Raw genomic sequence first — 24,883 nt, 5'->3', positions numbered from 1 at the left:
TATTCCCCTATCTCCTATCTCCATGACTATAGTAAAGGTCAGGGAGTTGTGATCACTATCATCAAAATGCTCTCCCACTGAGAGATCTGACACCTGGCCTGGTTCCCTGCCAAGCACCAAATCCAATAACCAAAATCCAAAATCCCGTCCAGTTGACCTACCTCCATATTGAGTCAGAAATTCTTTCTGAATACACCTGGCATAATAACAGAGTATTAATTGAAAGCAGCACATTATTCATCATGGTTTTGCAATGATGCAAAGCTGTTTTAATTTGTGTTGTCATTCAGGTGAATCATGAGAGATTATGATAAGATATAAGCAGGTGTTGTCTGTTAACTCTGGATGAATTTGACAGCTTCTCTGCGGTTTGCTTTTCCATTTTGCAGTGTTTTTGTTTTCAGTTTCTGTACTTAATATCGGTGGTGATCACTATTAAACCCTGAAAGACAGATAAATATTTAGGTTAGACTTAAGTTCATATTAGCACAATCTACAGAAATACATGCTTGAATGCATGTTGCAGGTTTGAAGGTATTGTCTGATATGGTGGTTGATATATATTTTCCCTTATTTCCCCAACCAACTTTTAAAATCAGACAGAGTAGACAGAACACACTGTTGCTTGGTCTCTACCATAATTATTTTGTAGCAGCTGTACAGAGTTGCTGTTGGGAGAGTTACGCAGAACACTTTAAAAAATATCTTCCAGTCCAAATGTGTGAAACTCCTGCTTTTCATTGTGGCAGCTTATGTTCAGAGCCACAGGTGGACGGAGTTTTGTTTGATGTTTGACACCTCACAGATGGGGCCAATATTGAACATCAGCTCACTCCATTTATCTTTAAACAGTATTAATTTGGTTCCTGCAAAATTTAATCTTTTAAAAAGAACTGGCAGAGTGTCACATGTTCAGAATCGATGGCCCCTTGTATCTGAAGGAACCCAACATAGGCTGTCAATCACACAGCTCTGAGGCTCTGTGCTGAATTGTACAAACTGTAACTGTATTGCTTCCCTGTAAAGGGCATCAATCAACTCACAAATACACTTGTGTGAATGTCCGTCACTTCTCCATAACCGAGGTTTGAAAGGAGCTGGCTTGTAGGACATTCAATGCCATTGTGATCTTTAACATATCAGAAACAGTGCTGCCTCTCAAGCTGCCTGGCAGTCTGATCTACCTGAAGAAGGGGACAGATGTAGTTGATAATGTCCCTAGTCAGGTAAAGATGTCTCTGACACTGCTCTTCACTTATTTTCAAATAGCTGCACCACCTTCAGTAGACCATCTCTCAGTGCACCACTCAATGACACTGACGACCCTCGTTCCCGTCTTCAGGCATAGCTACTGCTTTCTGAACCTCTGGATCTGTTGATCTTCTCTTTACCGTCCTCTTTCCTAATCTCAGCAATACTAGCACCACTGCTGGATTAAGTTGATTGCAGAATGTACTGATCTGTGAAGACGTTTCAGGAATGCAATGTTGTTTTTTCATTTGAGTGCTGATCCAGTCTAGCTACCCTATGGGCTGGTTGTGTTGGGTGAAAGCCTGCCCTCTAGCCACCTGTGAATTATGAGAAGTTGTCCTATTCCCTTTTGTGCCATGTGTTGGATCTCTGTGGTCTTGATCTTTGCACTGCTTTCCAAGCACGTAGTAAATAGATCGATCTGGCTCAAGGTGGCCTTCATTATCCATTGTGCTACTGTCCTACAAGCTTGCCAGCTACAGAATGCATTATGATTCCAACTACATGGCCTTAATGTTTAGACGCACAGGCTTTGAAAGCTCCTGCATGGCTGCATGAGGAACAAACACCAGACGAACATCAGCATTGTTATCTTGCACAGTTGTCAGAAAGCTAGATGATGTCACAGTATGTGATGTTCTTGTTTAAAGGTTTCTCTGTCCATTCAGTCAGTAAATGAACAGCCACACTAGTACGCCGAGTCAGTCAGTCAGCTCTGTATATAATGTTACACTAATGTAAGTTAGCACAGTATCCAGATCATAGATAGACCTCAATAAGAACGCAAGTCTCTGTGGTGTAGGCTATCAATGCTAATGTTGAAGATATCACATCACATCAAACACTGCTGGTGATTTTAGGTCCTCTTCTTCTCAGAGTTTAATGAATCATATAACAGAGTTGGGATGTCAGTGTCAGGAGCTGACAGAGTTTATTCACCTTTATTCTGCTGAGAGTTCTTCCCTTCAGTGCTAAGCCTTTGACTGAGGACATGCACAATATCAGTTTTCAGGTTCTATTTCAATTCTCTAAGTTAGGTGTGTCTGTGCTGTGCAAAAACAAGTACAAACGTATCTCAGCTCACACCTCCTGTTGGCTTTTTCAATTCATTCACAGGATGAGTGAGATGCTGACTAGGTCCGCATTTATTGTCCATCCCTAATTACCCAGAGGGCCATTAAGTATCAAGCACATTTCTGTAGACCTTGGGTCATGTGTAGTCCAGACCAGGTAAGGATGGCAGTTTCCGTCACTTAATACATTAGTGAATCAGATGAATTTTTCCAAAAATCAACAATGATTTTATGGTTATTATTAAACTTTTAGGTCCAGACTTTTCTTAATTGAAATGAAATACCACCAACTGCCACAGCAGAATTCAAGCCCAGGTCCCACAATATTATTTGGGTCTCTGGATTTACAGTCCAGCAATAATACCAATAGGCCATTGCCTTCCCCTTGTGCACATTTGTAATGAACATTATGGGGCAGGACAACAGCTCAATGGTTAGCACTGCCACCTAACAGCACCAGGGACCTGGGTTCAATTCCAGCCTTGGGCAACTATGTAGGGTTTGCACATTCTCCCAGTGTCTGCATGGGTTTCCACCAACTGTCCAAAGATGTGCAAGTTAGGTGGACTGGGTATGCAAAATTGCCCCTTATGTCCAGGGATGTCCATAGGAAATATAGGGATAGAATGGGTCTGGGTGGGATGCTCTTTGAAGGCTCATTGTGGACTTGTTGAGCTAAATGGCCTACTTCCACACTGTAGGGATTCTCTAAGTTCTTCCTTTGCAAGATGATTCAGGAGCTGGTGGTTGTAAATTTTCAAAATGATTTTGTTTCCCCTCTCCCCTCCCCTCTACACAACACTTCTCCAGTCCATCAATGTAATGATCTTCTCCTTTCTACTGGCATCCGCTGTCTTTCTTCAATCCCCCCTTGGTTCTTTCACCTATCTCTCTTGATATTTTTGCTTTTCTCCCTGATCCCATTCTCATCTAGACCCCATGCCCAGACTTAGCCTTACACCATCCCTTATTTAATTCTGTGTCACCTCAGCACATCTATACCCCATTGTGTTCCCCACCCTGAATATGTACCTCATACTCTTCCTGTCGTCCTTATCCCAGGCGTTATGATACTCCTATTTCTTCCTTGTGCTCCCCAGGATCCTTTCAGTGTCCTGACAACCATGCTCTTTAAATTCTACTCCATATTTTTCCCTTCTACCTCACTCAATGTTATCTCAGCCTTTTGAACCGAGGCCCTTTTTGAGCTAAGTCCTGCTTGCCTGCCTCAGTCTAGTTTGATGGCATCATCTAGTGTTGCTGTGTTGCTTGGATGGACTTGTTCGCCCAATCATACTTTACCCCTAACCATGTAACTTGCATGAAGGAACAATTTGTTTATGGCGGAGTGATGTTAGTGAAGAAATTTGTATTCACTGGAGCTTGGAGGAAGAGCGTCCACCCCAGCAGGTACACACCTCATATACATTGCTAAATTTGTGGGCATGTATTTCCTATTTTTGCCTCTTTAACAAGATTGCATTCATGAATGTAATTCCAACAGGCTGTGGTGTTAATGACTGGAATTATGTTCATGAGTTTAGGCACGTTTGTTTTCCCACCCTGAGCAACAGAGATTCCTATCAACCAAGGGTGGGAAAGTTAGCCTGCCTAAACATTTCCGAGGGCTTACAGTGAAGAAGGGCAGTGAATCAGAGGGCCACTGAGAGTCATCACAGCGGAATTTCGTAGACACTGCCACAGTTATCATGACTGTACAGCAGACCAGACAGAACCTGGAGTCAAGGTGTGGTTAAACCTGAAACATGACATTGGTGTTTCTGACCCTCCCTCCTCCTTTGACTAAAAAATGAGTCTGTGAGGGGGAGTAAAGGTAAAAGTATAGAAGGAAGCAACCACTGAGAGGGAGGGCTGTTGGAGTGGAAGTGCTGAGGCCGTTGCTTGAGAGTTTTCGGTGTGAGGGGGCTGAGCAGGGGTATAGCTAAGGGCTCTGAAACTCTGCTTTCTTTCTGCCTCCACTGAAGGCAGAGGGGGTGGCATTTAGGGCAGTGGCATGTTCCTCTTGCAAGATGTGGGAGGTCAGGGAGACTTCCAGTGTCCGTGTTGGCTACACCAATGAGAAGAGCACCTGGCGGCAGCTCCCAACAGACCATGTTAGGGAATGGGAGCTGGATGCACTCAGGATCATCTGGGATGCAGGGAACATCATTGATAAGAGCTATAATGAAGTCATCACTCCTAAGGTGCAGGCTGCAGTAGCTGGGTGACCACTAGAAGAGGTAAGGGGGGAAAGCAGATGTTGCAGGGCTCCTCTGTGGTCACTCCTTCAATAGCAGGTATACCATTTTAGATACTGTGGGAGGGATGACCTTACAGGATCTAGCAGCAGCAGTCGATTCAGTGGTGCTGCGACCGGCTCGGAGACTCAGAGGGAAAGGGTGCAGTCAGACAGAGCGATACTGATAGGACACTCAGTTGTAAGAGGGGTGCAGACAGGACACTCTGAATCTTAGAGGAGCCATCGAGCAGTCATGGGAAAATACATTAGCTATCGAGAGTGAATTTACTATTCAGGATAACCAGGTGAGCAGTAAAGGGAGTGAAAAGAATTCTGGTTTAAAGTGTATTTATTTCAATGTGCAAGGCCTGACTGGTGAGGCAGATGAGCTCAGAGCATGGATTGGCTCTGGGGACTGGGATATTGTAGCCATAACAGAAACAAGGCTGAGAGAAGGCAGGACTGGTAGGTCGATGTTCCAGGATACAGAAGCTACAGGTGTGACAGAAGTACAAGTAAGTGAGGAGGGGGAGTTATCCTTTTGATAAGGGAGGACATAACAACAGTGCTTAGAGATGGTATTTTTAAGGGGTCATCAAATGAGGCCATATGATTGAACTTCGAAATAAGAAGGGATGATCAGTGTGTTAGAACTGTGTTAGAGACCCCCCAAATAGCCAGTGGGTACTAGAGGAGCTGATGTGTAGAGAGCTTCCAGATACTTGTAGGAAAAATAAAGTCATATTGGTTGGAGATTTTAATTTCCCCTGCATTGACTGGGCCACCCAGAGTGTAAAACGTCAGGATGGGGTGAAATTTGTCAAATGTGTCCAAGAAAGTTTCCTAAATCAATTTGTAGAGAGCCCTACTCGAGAGGAGGCAACACTGGGCCTCGTCTTAGGAAAAGAGGTCAGGCAAGTGACTGAAGTGTCTGTCGGAGAGCACGTTAGGTCCAGTGATCATAACTGTTTCAGTTTTAACATGGTTATGGAAAAAGAAAGGACAGATCCACAGGTTAAGGTGCTGAATTGGAGCAGGACTAATTTTGGGGCCATAAGGCAGGACCTAAGAGAGGTCGACTGGGTGAGTCTGTTTGAAGGAAAAAGAATGACTGGCAAATGGGAGGATTTAAAAAGTGTGATATCAAGAATCAGGGGTAGTCTGTTTCTGTCAGGGCAAAGAGAAAGCTGGCAGGTTTAAGGATCTCTGGATGATGAGGGATATTGAGGTTCTGGTCAGGATAAAGAAGGCAGCACACATTAGCTTAAAGCTATCGGGCTCAAGTGAATCCCTGGATGACAATAAAAAGTGTAGGAGCAACTTAAGAGGGAAATTAGAAGAGCAAAAAGTGGGTGTGAGATGGAGCTGACAGATAAGATTAAAGATAATCCCAAGAGGTTCTATCGCTATATTAAGAGTAAAAGGGTGGCTAGGGAGAGAATGGGTCTTCTTAAAGATCAGCTTGGCTGTTCATGGGTGGAGCCACAGGAGATGGGGAAGATTATTAATGAATATTTCTCCTCAGTATTTATTGAGGAGATTTCATGGATGCTAAGGAAATAAGGGAAAGAAGTGGGGATGTTTTGGACTGCATACATATTACCAGAGAGAGGATGTCTGCAGCTATAAAGTGCATTAAGGTGGATAAATCCCCTGGGCCTGATCAAGTCCATCCTTGGATGTCGTGGAAGGGCAAGGAAGATTTTTGTTTTGTCTTTAGCCATTGGTGAAATTCTAAAAGACTGGAGAGTGGCTGATGTTGTTCCATTGCTTAAGAAAGGCAGCAAAGATAAACCAGGGAACTACAGGCCATACAGCCTGATATCAGTGGTAGGCAAGCTATTGGAGAGGACACAGACGGACAGGATCAACCAACATTTTGATAGTCAAGGTCAGATTGGGAATAGTCAGCACGGATTTGTGCATGGGAAATCATGCCTGAGAAATCTTTTAGAGTTTTTTGAAGAGGTAACCAAAAAGATCAATGAGGCTAGGGCAGTGGACGTCGTCTATATGGACTTTAGTCAGGACTTTGACAAGGTCCCGCACAGCAGGCTAGACATGAGGGTTTGTCACATGGGATCCAGGGACAGCCAGCAAATTGGATTCAAAACTGGCTCAATGGTAGGAAACAGAGGGTGATGGTTGAAAGTTGTTTCATGTACCGGAGGCCTGTGATTAGTGGTGTGTCACGGGGTCAGTACTGAAACTTTTGTTATTTGTTATTTAAATAAATGATCTGGATGTGAATATGCAAAGCATGATTAGTAAGTTTGCAGACGATTCAAAATTAGGAGGTATCGTTGATTATGAGGAAGGTTGTCAAAAATTACAGCTGGATCTTGATCAAATGGGGAAGTGGGCTGATGATTAGCAAATGCAATTCAATGCAGATAAGTGTGAGGTGATACATTTTGGAAAGTCAAACCAAGGCAGGACTTATACAGTAAATGGTACGGTCCTGAGGAGTGTTGTTGAACAGAGGGGCCTGGGTGCGCAAGTACATATCCTGTTGAAAGCAGCGTTTCAGGATGGTGAAGGCGGCATTTAGCTTGCTGGCCTTCATCAGTTGAGGCACTGAGTATAGGAATTGGGATGTTCTGATACAGTTGTATAAGTAGTTGGTGAGGCCGCACTTAGAGTATTGTGTACAGTTTTGGTCACCCTGACATAGTTAAACTGGAAAGTGAGCAAAGAAAATTTACGAGGATGTTGCCAGGACTAGTAAACATGAATTATAGGGTGAGGTTGGCCAGGGTAGGATTTTATTCTTTGGAATGTAGGAGAATGAGGGGTGACCATATTGAGTTATATAAAATCATGATGGGCATAGATAGAATGAATGCACATAGATTTTCTTTTTCCCAGGAACGGGGAATTTTAAAATAGAGGGCATAGGTTTTAGGGTGAGTGGGGAAAGATTTAAGGAGGACCTGAGGGGCAACTTCTTCATGCAGAGAGTGGTGTGTATATGGAATGAGCTGCCAGAGAAAGTGGTTGAAGCAGCTACATTAGCAACACTTAAAAAATATTTGGATAGGTACATGGATGAGAGGGGCTTAGAGGGAATATGGACCAAGTGTGGGCATTTGGAATTCGGTGAATGAGCACCATGGTCAGCATGGACCAGATTGGGCTGAAGGGCCTGTTTCCATGTTGTATTAATCTTTGACTCAATAACTTAATACCAAAATCTCAACTTGTCATCAAGAATCTAAATTTTTGCTTCCCACTAAATTATGTTCTCTACCACCTATCCAACTTCTAAGAATTCTGAAAAGGCCTGAATGATGCTGGTCTACGATTCTAAAGTCACAAAGATATTATTACTGCTATGAGGAACTATTGCACTTCACTAATTTTTCTCAACCCACCTGTGGTTGTTGATATAGTAGATAGCACCATCCTCCTCCAATATATCCTCATCTAGATAGGTAGAACCGCACTAGGTTGGTCCTAGTTCACTCTCTCTAATCAGAGCCCAAAAGTTGCTTGCACTTTCACACTGTTACCTCTGGAGGCTTTCAAGGTAATATCATTGGCTCTCTTGTATTTCTCACCTATATCCTGCCTCTTCACTGTATTATCTAGAAACACATGAGTTTCTACATCTATGTCATTGACATTCAGCTATATGTCAGTACCACCTTAGAACTTTGCAACTATCTCTGATTTGTCAAACTCTTCTCTGACATCCAATATTGGAACTGCAAAAGTTTTCTCTTCTCTTTTAAGTTGCTGCCTTGATATCTTTGATCAAACTTTTGGTCACCTTTTCCAATTTCTACATCTCTGGCTCACTGTAAAATACATGATTTTCTTGGTTGGTATCACTCTTGTTAATTGCCTTGGAACATTGTCCTGCATTAAATACACTGTATAAATGTAAGTTGCTATTTTCATTGTTATAAAAGCTCAAGTGGTGACAAACTGATGTTGTGATCTTGAAGAAATCAGCCACAATGACTTCTTGATCTCTGGCTTTCATCTAACGTAGCATAAATTGATTCTGGGGGCAACAAGGGTATATTCAGCACCAAGGAAAAGTGATGTCAGCAATTAGGCTAATCAACCAAAGATACTGAAAAATTCTCAGACAGCAAGCCAGGAAGTAAAAGGTAATGATAGTTTTTTCACTTCTCATTCATACTAGAGGCCAAGAAATGACAATGGAACATGCAAATAGATTTAAGATAAATATCAAGCCACATTTTAACAACATTTTTATGTTAAAACCCATGACTTTTTATCACAATGGAAACATTCAAAACTCCACAAATCTAAAGTTAATTTCTCAGGGGCAAAAGTCATTTTGATTTAATACAGTTAAAAATGAGTTACACCTTATTTAACAAGATGTAATATAGGAGGACTTTAGTTCATATCACTTGAGTCGACTTGAATAAATGAGAGCTAAGAACACAGCAGTTTCTCTTTCTTCCGAATACCATAAATAGAAATCTATTACCTGTTCAGTTCTAAGAAATGGATTCTTCAGTGATATTTTGTCCATGGTTGGTATGGTGAATCCCTTTTTCAACAGTGCTTGAAAACATTTAAATAAGAAAGAAGTGGGAGAATATATTTGATGTGATTATGTAACAATTTTAATGATAAAATTAGTTCAAACTGATCTTATTTTTTATTCAAGTAGTTCGTTGTCTCTGCTGTTATTTGGTTGCAGGGGCATTAGTAGTCATTGCGTATGTAATTTAGGAAAATTTCAAGATGGTGATGGTACATTGTATTTTAAACCAATGTTGAATTTCCTGCTGTGTGGCTCACTGGAACCTGAGATTAGTCTATGACTAGACTTATGGTTAGTGGTGATGAAACCAACTGAGAAAATACTCTTGATTAAGTAGGAGTGTGGGGGAGGCATGCAGTCTCCCATTGAGGCTGATGGAACGAACCTACGAATGGAACGAGATGGGTTTGATTCTGGGTAGGGACTCCTGCTGTCTCCTGCCTTGGTTAGCCCAGAAATGTTTTGACTTGATTTCTTATTGTCACATGTACTGAGATACAACAAAGAGACAGAGTCAGAGAGGGGTATAGCACAGAAACAGACCCTTCACTCTTCAGTCCAACCTGTCCATGCTGACCAGCTATCCCAAATTAACCTCATCCCATTTTCCAGCATTTGGCCCATATTGCCTCCAAACCATTCCCATTCATGTACCCATTCAGATGCCTTTTAAACATTGTAATTGTACCAGCCCGTACTACTCCTCTGGCCATCTCCAATCAATACAACCAATTCCTTTCATAAAAGCAGAGGACGATGGATACTGGAGGTCTGAAATAAAAACAGAGGGAGCTGGAGAAACTCCACAGGCTAGCGGCATCTGTGGAGAGAGGAACAGAGTCAACATTTTCAGTCCATATGATTCTCATTAAGTTCCAAAAGCTCATTTTAGATTTGAAATGCTAAATATGTTTCTGTATGTCAGATACTGCCAGACCTGCTGAATTTCTCCAGAACCCTGTGATTCTGTTGCAACCATTTTCTCTCCTTGGATCAAAATGAACCGAATAAGAGTTGTCAGACAGTGTGCCAGTAGGAACCGAAATTATTCCTTTAAATGCTAACCAGATAAATCATACCTTACACAAGCATATCAGGGTAATAGAACACGATGCGGAATATAGTGCTACAACCACAGAGAAGGTAAAGGGGAAGATCAACTCTAATATACAAGAGCTGCATTCATAAGTGTCATGGGGAAGAAGCTGATCTTGAACCTAATGGTACATGTTTTCAAACTCTTGTGTCTTCTGCCCAATGGAAGAGAGTGCAACTGGGGTGGGAGGGATCCTTGAATATGTTGGCTGCTTTCCCAAGGCAGCGGGAAGTGAGGAAGTAGGGATAGGTTTGAGAATCTTTAAGGCAATTCACATTTTGGCAACCATTACCTATTCCATTTGACTACATTGTGAGCACAAATAAGATTACTTTCAGCAAAGAACTGACACATTTTACCCAGCAGTTTGAAAAAATGAATTGTTAAAATTGAAAAAGTATTCGATCAATGTTGTAATTGAAACAGGATTAGTAGATACTAATTTTGGTGGGGAAGAAGCTGTTCTTGAATCTATTGTATCATGTTCATAGGTGTTCTGAGGAAGGGTCACTGGACCCAAAACGTTAACTCTGACGATTACTTCGCAGATGCTGCTAGACCTGCTGAGCTTTTCCAGCAACTTCTGTTTTTGTTCTTGATTCACAGCATCCACATTTCTTTTGGTTTTTATTTAGGATTAGTAGACACTTATTAACGGATTATACTGCTAAAGTCACAACAGTACATACATAACAGAATCTTGCAGAATGAAACAATTTTATGTCAATACTTTAGATGCAATCCAAAATAGCAAATGCAGCTTGCAAATTGTTGATGGATGCTCGAAGGTTTGAATGGGGAGACTAATGTAATCTACCCAGTTCCATAAAGGTTCTGTACAACATGACATGATGGCGTTTTAGCTGCTCTGCATTTCTCGAATCTCTAATATCAGCCAGTTTGCCATTTTATGAGAATGGGGTGTATTGAGGCAAGAAAGAGGGAGATGCTAACCTAAATTTATCCAATTGGATTCACTGATTTTGAAGAGTGCGGGAAAACTGATTACTCCATATCTCTAATCCAACTTCACACATTGAATGTGTTGGTGGGGGGGGGGGGGGGGGGGGCGCGAGGGGAGGGTGGGAATTGGGGCTTGGGGGGAGGATGTAAAGCACCCAAATAACAGCAGAGATATTGAACTACTTGAGTCAATAACATGATCAGCAACGTGACATTGTGACTGAGCCAATGCAGTTTAAAGAGCGGTGTAATTATCTTTAGACAGACATACCATTTATCTTCGGAATCACCATCTTCTGCAACCCCAGATTCAGTGCTATTTCCATTGCCTCTGTCTTAGATATGAGAAAAGGTTTTTTTTAGTGGAAATAAATTTAACATAACATTTTGTATAAATTTCTTACACTCAACGGCGCATTAACACTGGCCTAAAATGAATAATAAAAGCTTTACTTTGCACCAATTACATTTCGTCACGAAAAGGTAAAAAGTGATAGTTAACTCTATAATTTAAAATATCTAAAATATTAAAAATATAGTATACAACTTACAGGCACGGGCCCCACTTTAGATTCTTCCACAGTAAGGTCCACCCTGATTTAAAAATTAGAAAGCTGTATTTAATTATTCAGTTTTACATGGAGAAACTACACAAGTCATAAAAATGGATGAATTGCAATGACATTATTAAATTCATAATAGATCATTCTTGGACTTTGATTTGCATTTGCGTTACTTTGCGTTTGAGTGCCTGTTCTATGTTGTGATGTTTTAATATTTTAACTGGACTTTTGGAGAAGAAGAAACCTTATGCCAAGTAGAACTCATTCCTTCAAGAAGACCTTCTCTATAACTCCATTGACAGCATTCTAGAGATGGATTTCCTGCTTATAATTTCCTTCAGGAATTGCTAAGTTAGTTAAGGAAAGGTTGGAGAATATAGGCAGTAATATGTGGAGCCTACTAATCATGACATTGAAACCTGAGTGTTAGAACCTGCTTGGTCACAATTCCATCTCCATAACACATACAAACTGTTTCACACGTTCTCACCTAACATTATAACATTCTAGTAATGTAGAGACTTATCTCTTAGACAAGCACTCTGGAAGGGCTGGACTGGTGACAAAACCAACTTGAGAGAATAACCAGTTTAACATCTTCCTCAAAAACCTGACATCACCATGGCTACAAATGATTACTTAGCAGTAATTGCAGACAAAAAAGATAATGGGAACTGCAGATGCTGGAGAATCTAAGATAATAAAGTGTGAAGCTGGATGAACGCAGCAGGCCAAGCAGCATCTCAGGAGCACAAAAGCTGCCAAGCAGCATTTCAGGAGCACAAAAGCTTGTGCTCCTGAGATGCTGCTTGGCCTGCTGCTGTGTTCATCCAGCTTCACACTTTATTATTGCAGACAACAAGCCCATTTTCATAATCAAACGACTTTCCATTGTGTTTTGTGCTCCCATCATTATGAAAAGTGAGTTACATTTGTGACACTTCTAACATTTCAAACCTGGGTCATCTGGAGGCAGCATGGCACCATTAACAGCAAAATAAATATAAACTAATACTACTTTATAACAGAGATAATGGGAACTGCAGATGCTGGAGATTCCAAGATAATAAAATGTGAGGCTGGATGAACACAGCAGGCCAAGCAGCATCTCAGGAGCACAAAAGCTGACGTTTCGGGCCTAGACCCTTCATCAGAGAGGGGGATGGGGGGAGGGAACTGGAATAAATAGGGAGAGAGGGGGAGGCGGACCGAAGATGGAGAGTAAAGAAGATAGGTGGAGAGGGTGTAGGTGGGGAGGTAGGGAGGGGATAGGTCAGTCCAGGGAAGACGGACAGGTCAAGGAGGTGGGATGAGGTTAGTAGGTAGCTGGGAGTGCGGCTTGGGGTGGGAGGAAGGGATGGGTGAGAGGAAGAACCGGTTAGGGAGGCAGAGACTTTATAACACTAAGGTTTGGCATGACCCTCATTCCTGCATCACTATCAAGACAGATGACCAACCATCTTTATTACATAGAATCACCGAATCCCTACAGCACGGAAGCAGGCTATTTAGCCCATCGAATTGACACTGTCCCTCCTAAGAGCAGATCCCCCCCCCAACCATACCCACACCCCTACCCTACCACCTGTAACCTTGCATTCCTCATGGATAATCCTGTCTGCACATCCTGGGCACTACAGGCAACTTCCCATGGCCAATCCACCTAACCTACACATCTTTGGATTGTGGGAAGAAACTGGAAAACCTGGAGGAAACCCACGCAGAAGCTGGGAGAACGTGCAAACTCCACACAGACAGTTGCCTGAGCTGATATCAAATCCGGGACCTGATCTACGGTGCTGTGAGGCAGCAATGCTAACCACTGTGTCAACCTAAATTGGTCCTATAGGATTATTCTTCATATTGCTTGGTAAAAATCTTAGAATACTCTCCCTATCAATGCTGCGGGAATACCTTCACTTTATGGAAGGCAGCATTTCAACGCAGTACCCACCCCCCCACCCAAAACCACCTTTTCAAGGACAACCAGGAGTATGAAATAATTTCTAACATTGTCCATATTCCAAGAATGAATTAAAATGTAAAAACTGTTCCAGTTTATTTCTTTAAGTAACTTATAATGAACAACTAAAATTTGTGGAGACTTCCTCTTATGTTTGAAAGAATCAACACAAGGGTTTAATTAACATCAGCTCTGATTCACCATATACTCAGAGATAGTGACAAACATATATTTGAAGCAAAAATTTTGTTCATATTGCTGAGTAGAAATTCAGTTTGTTGTGAAAACAGACATATTTTTACAAAGTTTTAAATACTGTAAATATGTTGCTGTTCTCAGAGATAGTGGAGCCATGTACTACTTGTAGCATTGCTGCTTATCAATTGTCACAAGTATTTTCTGCATGGCATGGCATTAATATGTAGAAAGTGAAGGTAGAATCTATTTATTAAGAAAGTAAGGTTTTTGTCTGGTTTAATTCTTACCTGTTCAAAAACACTGTCCCACAAAATTTCAAGTCTGAAATGAATATCTGTCCATGAACACTGGCTGTCTGTGATCAATAAATAATTTGTTGTAACAAGGTGTCTTCTGTTCATAGTAAAAACAATTAGAATTCCCGTAATTTTACTTTTCTGTATTGATCAAAGGCATTTTTACTGCACTAGATTTTGAATGACCTCTATTATAAAACTTTTAATATTTAAAGTGTTATAAAATCTAATGTTATTCCGATAAATTATATTACAGAATGAAATTTGCCTTGATACCACATTTTGTTTTTCAGTTTTAATGAGATAGCCTTTCACTGAAACACAAACACACAACATTGCTGATTTAGGGTTTATCAACTGCAGAGGTTTATTATACAGAATAAATTTTGATGAACTAGAATAAACCAAAATATTTATATAGAATATAAATGTTAAGATTTGAAACACAGTACAATAGTCCCATTAATCTCCAGAACACTTCTTACAGTGCTTACCCCAGGGAATTCCTTTCTGTTTCACATTATTAATCTTAATTGTGGCTTCAATTTTGAGAGCCTGATAGTCTCTTACTGAGCTTACACTGTTGCGGCATTACATGACCCTTGTGAGTTTTAAACACACTTCCGGTCTGAAGCTTTGAAACTAAACTCCTCACTGAGGTAATAAAATGTGAGGCTGGATGAACACAGCAGGCCAAGCAGCATCTCAGGAGCACAAAAGCTGACGTTTCGGGCCTAGACCCTTCATCAGAGACCTCTTTCTTAACAGTCCTACAGTCTTTGTCAAAGCAAATGCTTTCCATATCCAACTTCAGGCAAAACATTTGCATATGCCCCAAAGTGAAACTGAAGAACTTTTTCTTTCAAGCTATGGGTGTTTCCCCTAAGCAATTAAAGCCTTAATATATTACACTGGTTACTTTGTTTACTCAAACTCTTAATGTTAACAAATTCCTATTAGCCTTCCTGAGCTTTCTATCTCAGACACTTTTTAAATGAAGGAATCACTGTAGCTTACCACCTCCATCATGGCAGAGGTACTTACAAGTCATTAAACCCCGCTTCAGACACACAGAAAACCCAAATGTCAGTAGTAATAGTAGCTACTTAAAATTTAAGAAGAAACATTATATTAAAATATATACAAGTCACATCTTAGATCACAAAAGAATAGACCAAACTTTGCTGAATATTGCCAATTTTGCCTGGTTTTGTAGAATAAAGGTCGTTGATAAAGTTATAATGAATAATGTTGAAGGTTTAATCTCTTCTATAACTTGTGCTGTCACTGATTTAAAACAGAAATTGGCAACTCAGAATATCGCACTCTCTGTCCAGTAATGGAACAGACTGAAGCAAGGTTGAAATTGAATTAAACTCTGTAGTGTGGTTGGTTACAGTTATGGTACCGGACTTAAACTCAGACAAGTTTACACTTGTACTGCTAAATGACATCAAAGTAAATTGTTAATGAGCTGGAATATTTTAAAATAATTCTGCAAATCATATCTGCATCAGCTTTGTTACTAGCTTGACGATTCTATTTTAAAAGGTTACAAGCAAGATACATATCTGGTGGCTAGTGCGCAGCACTTCCAATGGCAGAAAAAAGTAATCGCAAACACCATTGTTGGTTTTTGTGGGGTATTGGGAGATGCAACAGTGTAGTGACGGGAGCAACGTGAACATTTATATACAGTTTACTCTTTCTTCCATATATCTTCAGAGAGAGGTAATATTGGTTAATTTACATGGTCGAAGGAAGTTTGAATGGACTTAGCTAATTTATTTGTCATGGTACAATGGACTTCTTCTGGTATTTCACCAGACTTTAGCAACATCATAGCAACATTTTAAGTCAGTTAACTTCCAACCAAGGAGTAATAGAATGCTTGCGACACAGAAGAAAAATGTTTGGCTTGTGAAATCTGTACTGACTCTCTGTGCTCCTTTGGAGATCCAGCACAGACAAATGGCCTTGAGTACTGTAATTTCTTTTTATTTATGCATGGCACATGGATGTCACTGGCTGGCTAGCATTTATTGCTCATCCCTAGCTGCCCTTGAAACCATTCCATGACTCACCCATCAACAGATTCTGTTGCGGTATTTATGGAGTATCACAAGTATGTTTGATGTAAAATTTCGTACACAAATTGATGAAGATGAATAATTTTTAAATGAATCATTTTGAAACATCTGGTAATATTACATTTCTCACGAATTGTTCAGGTTTTCAGAGTTATCATGTCCATTAATTTTTCTACTTAACGTGCATCAAAAATATGTTCCCTCATGTAAGTTTCAACAGATCTCAATAACATTGATCAATATAATTTCTTCAAAGCAGAAAGTCAGCCTAAGGTTCTTTGCAAAACCAAAAGAGAAGACAGATTCCAAAGCAAAGAAGGAGAGATCAGGAGACATGTAAAGCACTTAGGTGATGGATTGACACGTAGATGAGGTTATAAGCCATAGATTTTACCAGAGGCATTTTTAAAGCTCCTTTGCCTCTTACATTAGTTTGGGAGCATTTCAAAGACTTGCAAGACTTCCTAGTGATTTATTGGTTCTGTACATTATGGATACAGGGAGGTTAGAAATGAAGGATGCATGAAGGACATGGAAGTGGAGTAAGGATGGAGGTGGTATACGGATATACAGAGGATGTCAGAGGGCACTGAAGAGGCATGGAGAATATGATGAGGTGTATGGGTTGTATGGAGAATTCAGAGAATAGAGTAGACATGAGGTGCATGGAGGGGACAACAGGGTAGTTGGGGGTAGGGTGGGTGGTGAGAGTGAGAGGGCTAAGTTGCATAACAACCCTGAAAATAAGTAGACTAATGTGTTAGCAAACAGACATGGGCTTTCCAACCAGCTTGCTCTGTCATGTGCATGCCTCCATTACTGCCCTGGGCCTGGCTGTCTGCACCTCACCTACCCAATCTCACGGAGATGAAAATATTTTGGGAGTGGGCAGAGGTTGGAACAATGATTGTGGGAAAATGGCATGACACCCTGATGCTGAGTTGAAGATCCAACTCATGTACTCGGGAGCCCCTCATCATCTTCTTAGTAGATGCGAGCGCAGAAGAGAAAAGGGTAAAGAGGCAATTAGTGGTAGAAAAAAGGAGCCTGAGGTAATCATTGTAATCTAGGGTAACAAAGTGGGTGAGTTTGGCAGGAGAAATGTGAGGTTATTAGCTTGAAACAATATAGCAGTCAGTTCCACACTAAAATTATTTTGGCAGCTCAAATGTATGAAGATCTTTTATTTGGAACATTAAACCTCAAAGCTACAAGAAAACTAAAACACACAGACAATATGTTTCAAAGGGGGTCCAAATCAGAAATGAAAGACACGCATGGACCTACATGAAAAACGGCTGTTATGTCTGTACTTGTATCTTCAGTCTTAGCCTCTTTGCCGAAATTTACTTTTCTTTTAATGGAGAATTTGACTGCAGTCAACAATACTTACAGCACCCAGCACAAATAGTTCTGCTAAGGACGTGTTTGGAAGAATTGCAAATACTTCTGCCTCAGTAAATACATCAGCGGTGAGTTTTCCTGGAACAAGCCTTACAACTGGTTGCTTTGAAGCATTCATCGCAATTTTCATCAACATGTTGGGGTATTGTGCTGCAACCTGGAAGAAGGCAAATCATTTTATATAGGAACAAAAACAGAAATTGCCGGAAAAGCTCAGCAGGTCTGGCAGCATCTGCTAAGAAAAGATAAGAGTTGACGTTTCGGGTCCGTTGACCCTTCCTCAGAACCATCTTATGGTGGGTTAACAAGAAATGTTGGTAGAATTTGTGGAAATACCCAACATCTCAAAAGAAAAATGCAAAAGAGCAAACTAATGCGCTTTCTTACCTTTCGAATGCTTTTTACATAGTTCAAGCTGTATATCAAGACTACAGTTTTATACTTTTGTGTAAAATATGCACATCTGTTTGTCTAAAATAATGAATTATTAATAATGGTCTCCTTTTTATCAGTATTCCATTAGAATAATACAGCCATAGAATATGTGGGTAGTGGTATTAATGTGTTTGGAATGGTCGCTGTTATCTTAGGAGAAGCAAACCAGATCTGAGATACAACCATTTAATAAAATCCGGTAAGGCAACCTCAAGGATTCGACTTGGTTCATGCCAAAGCAAATATGAGAGAAGGTAAGATTTACCTAGAATCTTATTGTTCTCAAAATTATTCCAAAATGTGTCACAATGAAATACAATCATTGCTGTTAAGTGGGTTGACACGGTAACATCTAGCAATGTCAGATTTTAGATTAGATTAGACTCCCTACAGTGTGGAAACAGGCCCTTCGGCCCAACAAGTCCACACCGCCCCTTGAAGCATCCCACCCAGAACCATCCCCCTATAACCCACACACCCCTAAACACTACGGGCAATTTTGCATGGCCAATCCACCCAGTCTGCATATCTTTGGACTGTGGGAGGAAACCGGAGCACCTGGAGGAAACCCACGCAGACACGGGGAGAATGTGCAAACTCCACACAGACAGTTACCTGAGGCTGGAATCGAACCCAGGTCCCTGGTGCTGTGAGGCTGCAGTGCTAACCACTGAGCCACCATGTCGCCCTTTTGAGTGACGAAGCTGCAGTGCATACTGGATAATCATCTGCACTCAGTGAAAAGATGGCCATGATTTGGGTGAACCTGCCTTATTCAGATAAAGCAGATCATCAAATGAGTGTCTAATGCAGATCAATGATTTGATGGGGCAGTGGAGGTTGAGGCATTCCTAATCATGAAGGGTGAAAGTCCAACAACGTTAGCAGTTCAGTTTATATTTACAGGGCCTGGAGGAACAATCGATGCCCACCCCCAACAACATTTCCAAATTTATCTTGATTATGTTCGGTATTTAGCTCCCGCAGAACTGGACACCTTGCGTACTAATTCGAACCTAAAATGCCCATCAACATCCCATAAAATACTATCATCATTTTCATGACGTATTAACTCTAGTGACAGATATGAAACTTGGACCCAGTAAGGTCCCACAATTAACCATGAAACGACTGGCCAGTTAATTTACTTTTGGTGGTAGTAGATGATGTCTTAATGTTGGCCAGAACACCTTGCTCTTGAACATCTTGAGAAGAATTCCCTATGACCACTCAAGCCATCATCATGAGCAGCAGTCCCATCCAAATGATTGCATCTCAACTGATGCCACATTCCCCCTACTAAATTGTATTCTCTCTTATTAAGTAGGATTGAGACATGTAACATTTGTCTCATCTGCAAGACTGATACAAAGTGAGTGAAGCTGCCACCACCCTTTCCATTCCATTAGTTGCTGACATTTAATGCTTATTTTATAGCAATATGTACAATGTTATTTTTCTGAAATCCTGACAGGTTGTTTTCCAACAAATCCAAATGTTACCCAATTGATTTTAACTCAGCAGTGAATGACAGATGTTCTAAATTTCATGAAAGTATAATTTAGTAATAAATATTTTAGAGTTTGTACACCAATGAATGGAATATGGTGCAATCCTGAACATGGAAGGAAGATATTTAAAAGCTCTCCCAGTGTTGTAGAAAACAATGATGAGCAACCATGCATATATTTATATTTGTGGGTTCACAAATTTTGCTCATTTTCCATGTGTGTCGTAGGTATATGGTACAAGCAACTTTAAATATTGGGAAGATGTGTGAAGTGTGTACCTAATCAGACAATGCAATATTTAACACATTTAGGTGATAAAAATGATTCCTACATGGAAAAAAATGTTAATACATGATGATATCACCCAAACAGATACCACTCCAAACAATTCACATTACTGAAAATAAAAACAGTAATTAATACCTTAGGCATCCAAATTTTCAGGCTGGATGTGTTGAGTCGAACTGGTATGTCCTTTGGAATCTGGAATAAGATAAAAAAAATAACATCCAGATGAAGTATGACTCTGCCTGAGAATAGGTGAGGCAATCTTCCTGCTATCCAACTGATTTGGAGTTCTGACCCCAATATTTTAGCAATCAGCTAATATAATGGGTGAAATGCCAAGCTAACAATGAGTGAAGAGCAAATGAAATGACACAGCATCCAGGTATTCATGTATGTTATTCACATATACTAGATCAATCATCAGGTCGTACATGAGATTGCTTTTTATTTACTCACTTGTGGGTGTTGCTGGTTGGCGAGCATTTAATGCCCATGCCTAGTTGCCCTTGAGAACGTGGTGGTGAGCTCCCTTGTTGAACCGCTGCAGTTCACATGCTGTAGGCTGACCAGTAGGAAGGGAACTCCAGGATTTTGACCCAGTCACACAAAAGGAACAACAATGTATTTCCAAGTCAGTTTGGTGAGTGGCTTGGCAGCAAACTTGCAGGTAGAGTTCCCATGTATCTGCTACCCTTGTCCTTCTACATTTACAATGGTCATGGGTTTTGAGGGTGCTATCTAGATATCCTTGGTGAATATCTGCAGTGCATCTTGTGGTTAGTACACACTGCTGCTACTGAGGGTCAGCAGAGGAGAGAGTGGATGTTTGTGGGTGTGGTGCCAATCAAATGGACTGCTTTGTCCTGGATGGTGTCAAATATCATGAGTGTTGGTGAAGATGCATCCATCCAGGCAAGTGGATGCTCTGGACTTGCGTCTTGTAGATAATGGACAGGCTTTGGGGAGTCAGGAGGTGAGTTATTCACTGCAGTATTCCTAGCTTCTGACATTATTTTGGAGTCTTATGTTTATGTGGCAAGTCTACTTGACCTTCTGGTCAATAGTAACCCCATGTATGTTGATAGTGGGGGGGAAATCAATGGTGTTACCACCACTGAATGTCAAGGGGTGGTGTTTATATTGCCTCTTGTTGGAGACAGTCATTGCCTGGCATTTGTGTGTTGCGAATGTTACTTGCCACTTGTCAGTCCAAGGCTGGATATTGTCCAGATTTTGTTGCATTTGAACGTGGGTGGTTTCAGTATCTGAGGAGTCACAACTGGTGCTGAACATTGTGAAAGCATCAGTGAACATCTCTAATTCTGACCTCGATGGAGGGAAGGTCATTGATGAAGCAGCTGGCCTAGAACATTACCCTGAGGAACTCCTGCAGGGATGTCCTGGAGCTGAGATGACTGACTTCCAACAATCATGGCCACTTCCTCCATGCCAGGTATGACTCCAACCACTGGAGAGTTTGCCCCCATACCCATTGATTTCAGTTTTGTTAGGGCTCCTTGATGTCACACTCAGTCAAATGTGGCCTTAATGTCAAGGGCTATCACTGTCACCTCACCTCTGGAATTCAGCTCTTTTGACCATGTGTGAACTAAGGATATAATGAGGTCAGGAGCTGTGTGGCCCTGGCGGAACCCAAACTGGGCATCACTGAGCAGATTATTGCTAAGGAGGTACTTCGTGATATCGCTGTTGATGACACCTTCCATCATTTTACTGATGCTTGAGAGTAGACTGACGGGATGGTAATTGGCTGAGTTCAATCTGTCTTGCTTTTTATGTTCAGGACATATCTGGGCAATTTTCCACATTGTAGGGTAGATGCCAGTGTTGTAACTGTACTCAAACAGTGTGGCTAGGGGAGCAGCAAGTTCAGGAGCACAAGCCTTCAGTACTGTTGCTGGAATGCTGTCAGGGGCCATAAACTTTCCAACATCCAGTGCCTCCAACCATTTCTTGATAACACATGGAGTGAGTCAAATTGACTGAAGACTGATATCTATAATGCTGGGGGCCACTAGAGGAGGCTGAGATGTATCATCCATTCAGCACCTGACGAAGATAACTGCGAATGTTCCAGGCCTGATCATATGTACTGATGTGCTGGGCTCTTCCATCATTGAGAATGGGGACATTTCTGGAGCATTCTCCTCCAGTGATTTGTTTAATTGTCACCACCATTCACAACAGGATGTACCAGGACTGCAGAGCTTAGATCTGATCCATTGTTTGCTGCTCATTGCTTATGCTGTTTGGTATGCATGTAGTCCTGTTTAGCAGCTTCACCAAGCTGACACCTCATTTTCAGGTATGCCTGGCGCTGCTGTTCTTGGCATGCCTTCCTGCACTCTCCAGTGGTGATCTTTGAGTCAGGAAATGCTGGGCCACAAGCTTTCAAATTGTGCTGGAGTATAATTCTATTGCTGTTGATAGCCCACAGCACTTCATGGATGCCCAGTTTTGAGCTGTTAGATCTGTTCGAAGTCTGCTTCATTTAGCACAGTGATAGTGCCACGCTAGACGATGGAGGTTAATCTCAATGTCTTCACTGGAACTGTGAGGTGGTCACTTTTACTAATACTGACATGGGGAGATGCAGATTGCAGCCTGCAGATTGTTGAGGGCATATTCCTCTCCCCTCCCTTGTCAGCCTTCTGCACAGAGCGTTCCTTCTGGGATAGTTTGGTCCATTCCTTCTTTACTCCCAACACATCCCCATAGTCCCATGGCTCTATCCCACACACATGCAGAAGGTGTAACATTTACTTTTTCCCTCCTCACTATCCAGGGTCCGAGACACACTTTCCAGGTGAAGCAGTGCACTTCCCACAATCTAGTCTTACTGTATTCACTGCTCACAATGTGGTCTCCTCTACACTGGGGAAATGAAGCACAGACTGGATGACTGCTTCATAGACCACCTACGTTCTGTCTACAAAAGTCACCTTGAGCTTCCACTTGGTCGTCACTTCAACAGATCACCATGTTCCCTGGCCAATATCTCTGTCTCAGGCTTGCTACAATGCTCTAGTGAAGCTCAATGCCAGCTGGAAGAACAGCACCTTATTTGCCACTTGTGGACACTGCAGCCTGCTAGATGTACAATCAAGTTCAATTATTTTAGGGCTTGTGCACCTTTGCCCGTGCTTTCGCTCACGCCCACTTACCAGGTCTTGTCATCACATGGGCTGCTATTACACCCTACCCATTGTCAGCCTCTAATAATCCCCACCTGAAATGTCAGCTTTCCTCATCCACTGATGCTGCCTGTCCTGCTGTGTTCCTCCAGTTCCACAGTTTGTTATCTCTGATTCCAGCATCTGCAGTTCTTGCTATCTCAATAGCCCCATTAGTAACTCTTCATTCTCCTAGGCTGGTCTTTATCCATTCCTTTGTCTGTTCAACTGTTTTTCTCTTTCTTTGGGCTCTATCACCATCAACCCCTAACGCCCACACCCCACCCCACTGACTGCATAAAAACTATCCTTTTCCCAGCTACCATCAGTTCTGCAGAAAGGTCACTGGAACTGAAACATTATGTCTGATTTTTCCTCACAGATGTTGGTAGACCTGATGAGTTTTTCAGCAATTTTCTAATTTTGTTTCTGATTTCTAGCATCCTCAGTCCTTTTAGTTTCTGCCTTTTAAATGCTTCTGTTTTGTCAATTTTTAGTTCATTCATTGCCTCAATTACTCCCCACTTCATGACAAGTTTCATGTTCTCTTCGTTGGTAACGACAGATACAACACATTCATATAATATCTTAGCCATGAAGTTTAAATCCATATGTAAATCTCCTTGTTGGTCCATAAGTGGCTCTATTCTGCTTTTACAACTTATATGTCTGCTGTTACTTTAATGTACTTTTCTTGCGTCTTTTGTTTCAATCTTCCCTCTGAATTCAACCTGGTTCCCATTTGTGTGCTATCAACTTAACAGCTATCATTTGCACCTATTTCTCCTTGATCTTATGTTTCAGTTAAAGGACCCCTTTGCTCTTATTTCCTCAAACTGGGGGCACAAATTTTCATGTATTGCTGCAAGATTTAGACAAACCTGAAGGGATTTTTTTTAGACAATTGCCAGTCCTCTAAAAAAAAAGTTCTAAACGACAGCTTCATCGAGAATTGGCAAAATGCGTCCAAAATGATCAGCACAGTTCGATAACCAGGGCATGGTGAGGGACTTCTACTTCCTATGTGTGGGGAAGGATTGATATTAATCACTGTAGGTTTTCTTTCTAATTAGTGTACTTTAAAAGTAGAACTCACTTACCATATTATCTGTGATGTTGAAATGCAAAGCTCCAGCTGAAAAATATGCAAATCCTCCTGAGTTGATGAAATACTCTGACAGGCCCAGTGTCAGCATATGATCAGTGGTATTTGGAAGCTTAAATGATTGTGCAGTAAATGGGGACTCCGCATGGCCTTGAACATCATATAATTCACCCTAAAGGACATCACAGAATATCCTCATTTATATCAGAACTGATTGATCATAAACTCAGTGACAGAGCAGGATGGCATGTGCCAAATAATTGAGTCCACACAGAAAACGGGGGTTGCAGCTTGACATGCCAAAATGTTTTACAAGTTAACATGGAGCCAGTTCATATTATTCCACGTAATTTATAGCAACATATATTGACATTGTGAAGAACTGATAGTTGTACTGACTTAGTTTTAAAAAATTACCAGCTGGATTCACAATGGGGCTGTTGAATACAATACCTGCGGCATGGGGGAAGTCAAGAACATCTGGCGTGTATTGGCAAACCACATAGTAAGTTCCTCAAACTGTTTCCAAGCTTTAGATGCAGCTGGAGTTATTATGACATGTACAGGAACTTGACAGTTTTGTGAGTAACAAATTTCACCTGAAGTCAACCACAGTAACAGTATTCTTGAGGAGAGTTTATGAATGCGGTTTTCAGGTTTGTTGGCTTAGAGATTAGGTGAAGGGT

The 24,883-nt window shown here is 41.2% G+C and overlaps 1 protein-coding gene across 4 annotated transcripts in view; it reads right to left on the bottom strand.

Moving 5' to 3' along the window:
- Positions 1-268: 268 nt before the first annotated feature.
- Positions 269-24,883, bottom strand: part of LOC125461485 (bactericidal permeability-increasing protein) — a 53,429-nt gene continuing 28,814 nt past the window's right edge. For all 4 annotated transcript variants that reach the window (XM_048550321.2, XM_048550322.2, XM_059652635.1 and 1 more), the window contains 8 exons: positions 24,193-24,369; positions 20,034-20,093; positions 17,654-17,821; positions 14,162-14,229; positions 11,702-11,744; positions 11,422-11,485; positions 9,032-9,108; positions 269-442 (listed from right to left, as the gene is read on the bottom strand). In XM_048550321.2, the coding sequence (XP_048406278.1) occupies positions 401-442; positions 9,032-9,108; positions 11,422-11,485; positions 11,702-11,744; positions 14,162-14,229; positions 17,654-17,821; positions 20,034-20,093; positions 24,193-24,369 (699 nt within the window). In that variant the 3' untranslated portion in view covers positions 269-400. The remainder of the gene's footprint in view (positions 443-9,031; positions 9,109-11,421; positions 11,486-11,701; positions 11,745-14,161; positions 14,230-17,653; positions 17,822-20,033; positions 20,094-24,192; positions 24,370-24,883) is intronic.

Source organism: Stegostoma tigrinum, chromosome 19 (assembly GCF_030684315.1).
Source record: "Stegostoma tigrinum isolate sSteTig4 chromosome 19, sSteTig4.hap1, whole genome shotgun sequence".
Lineage (NCBI taxonomy): Eukaryota > Metazoa > Chordata > Chondrichthyes > Orectolobiformes > Stegostomatidae > Stegostoma > Stegostoma tigrinum.
The sequence above is the reverse complement of the archived record's forward strand: the minus strand, read 5'-3'. Positions and strand labels throughout refer to the sequence as shown.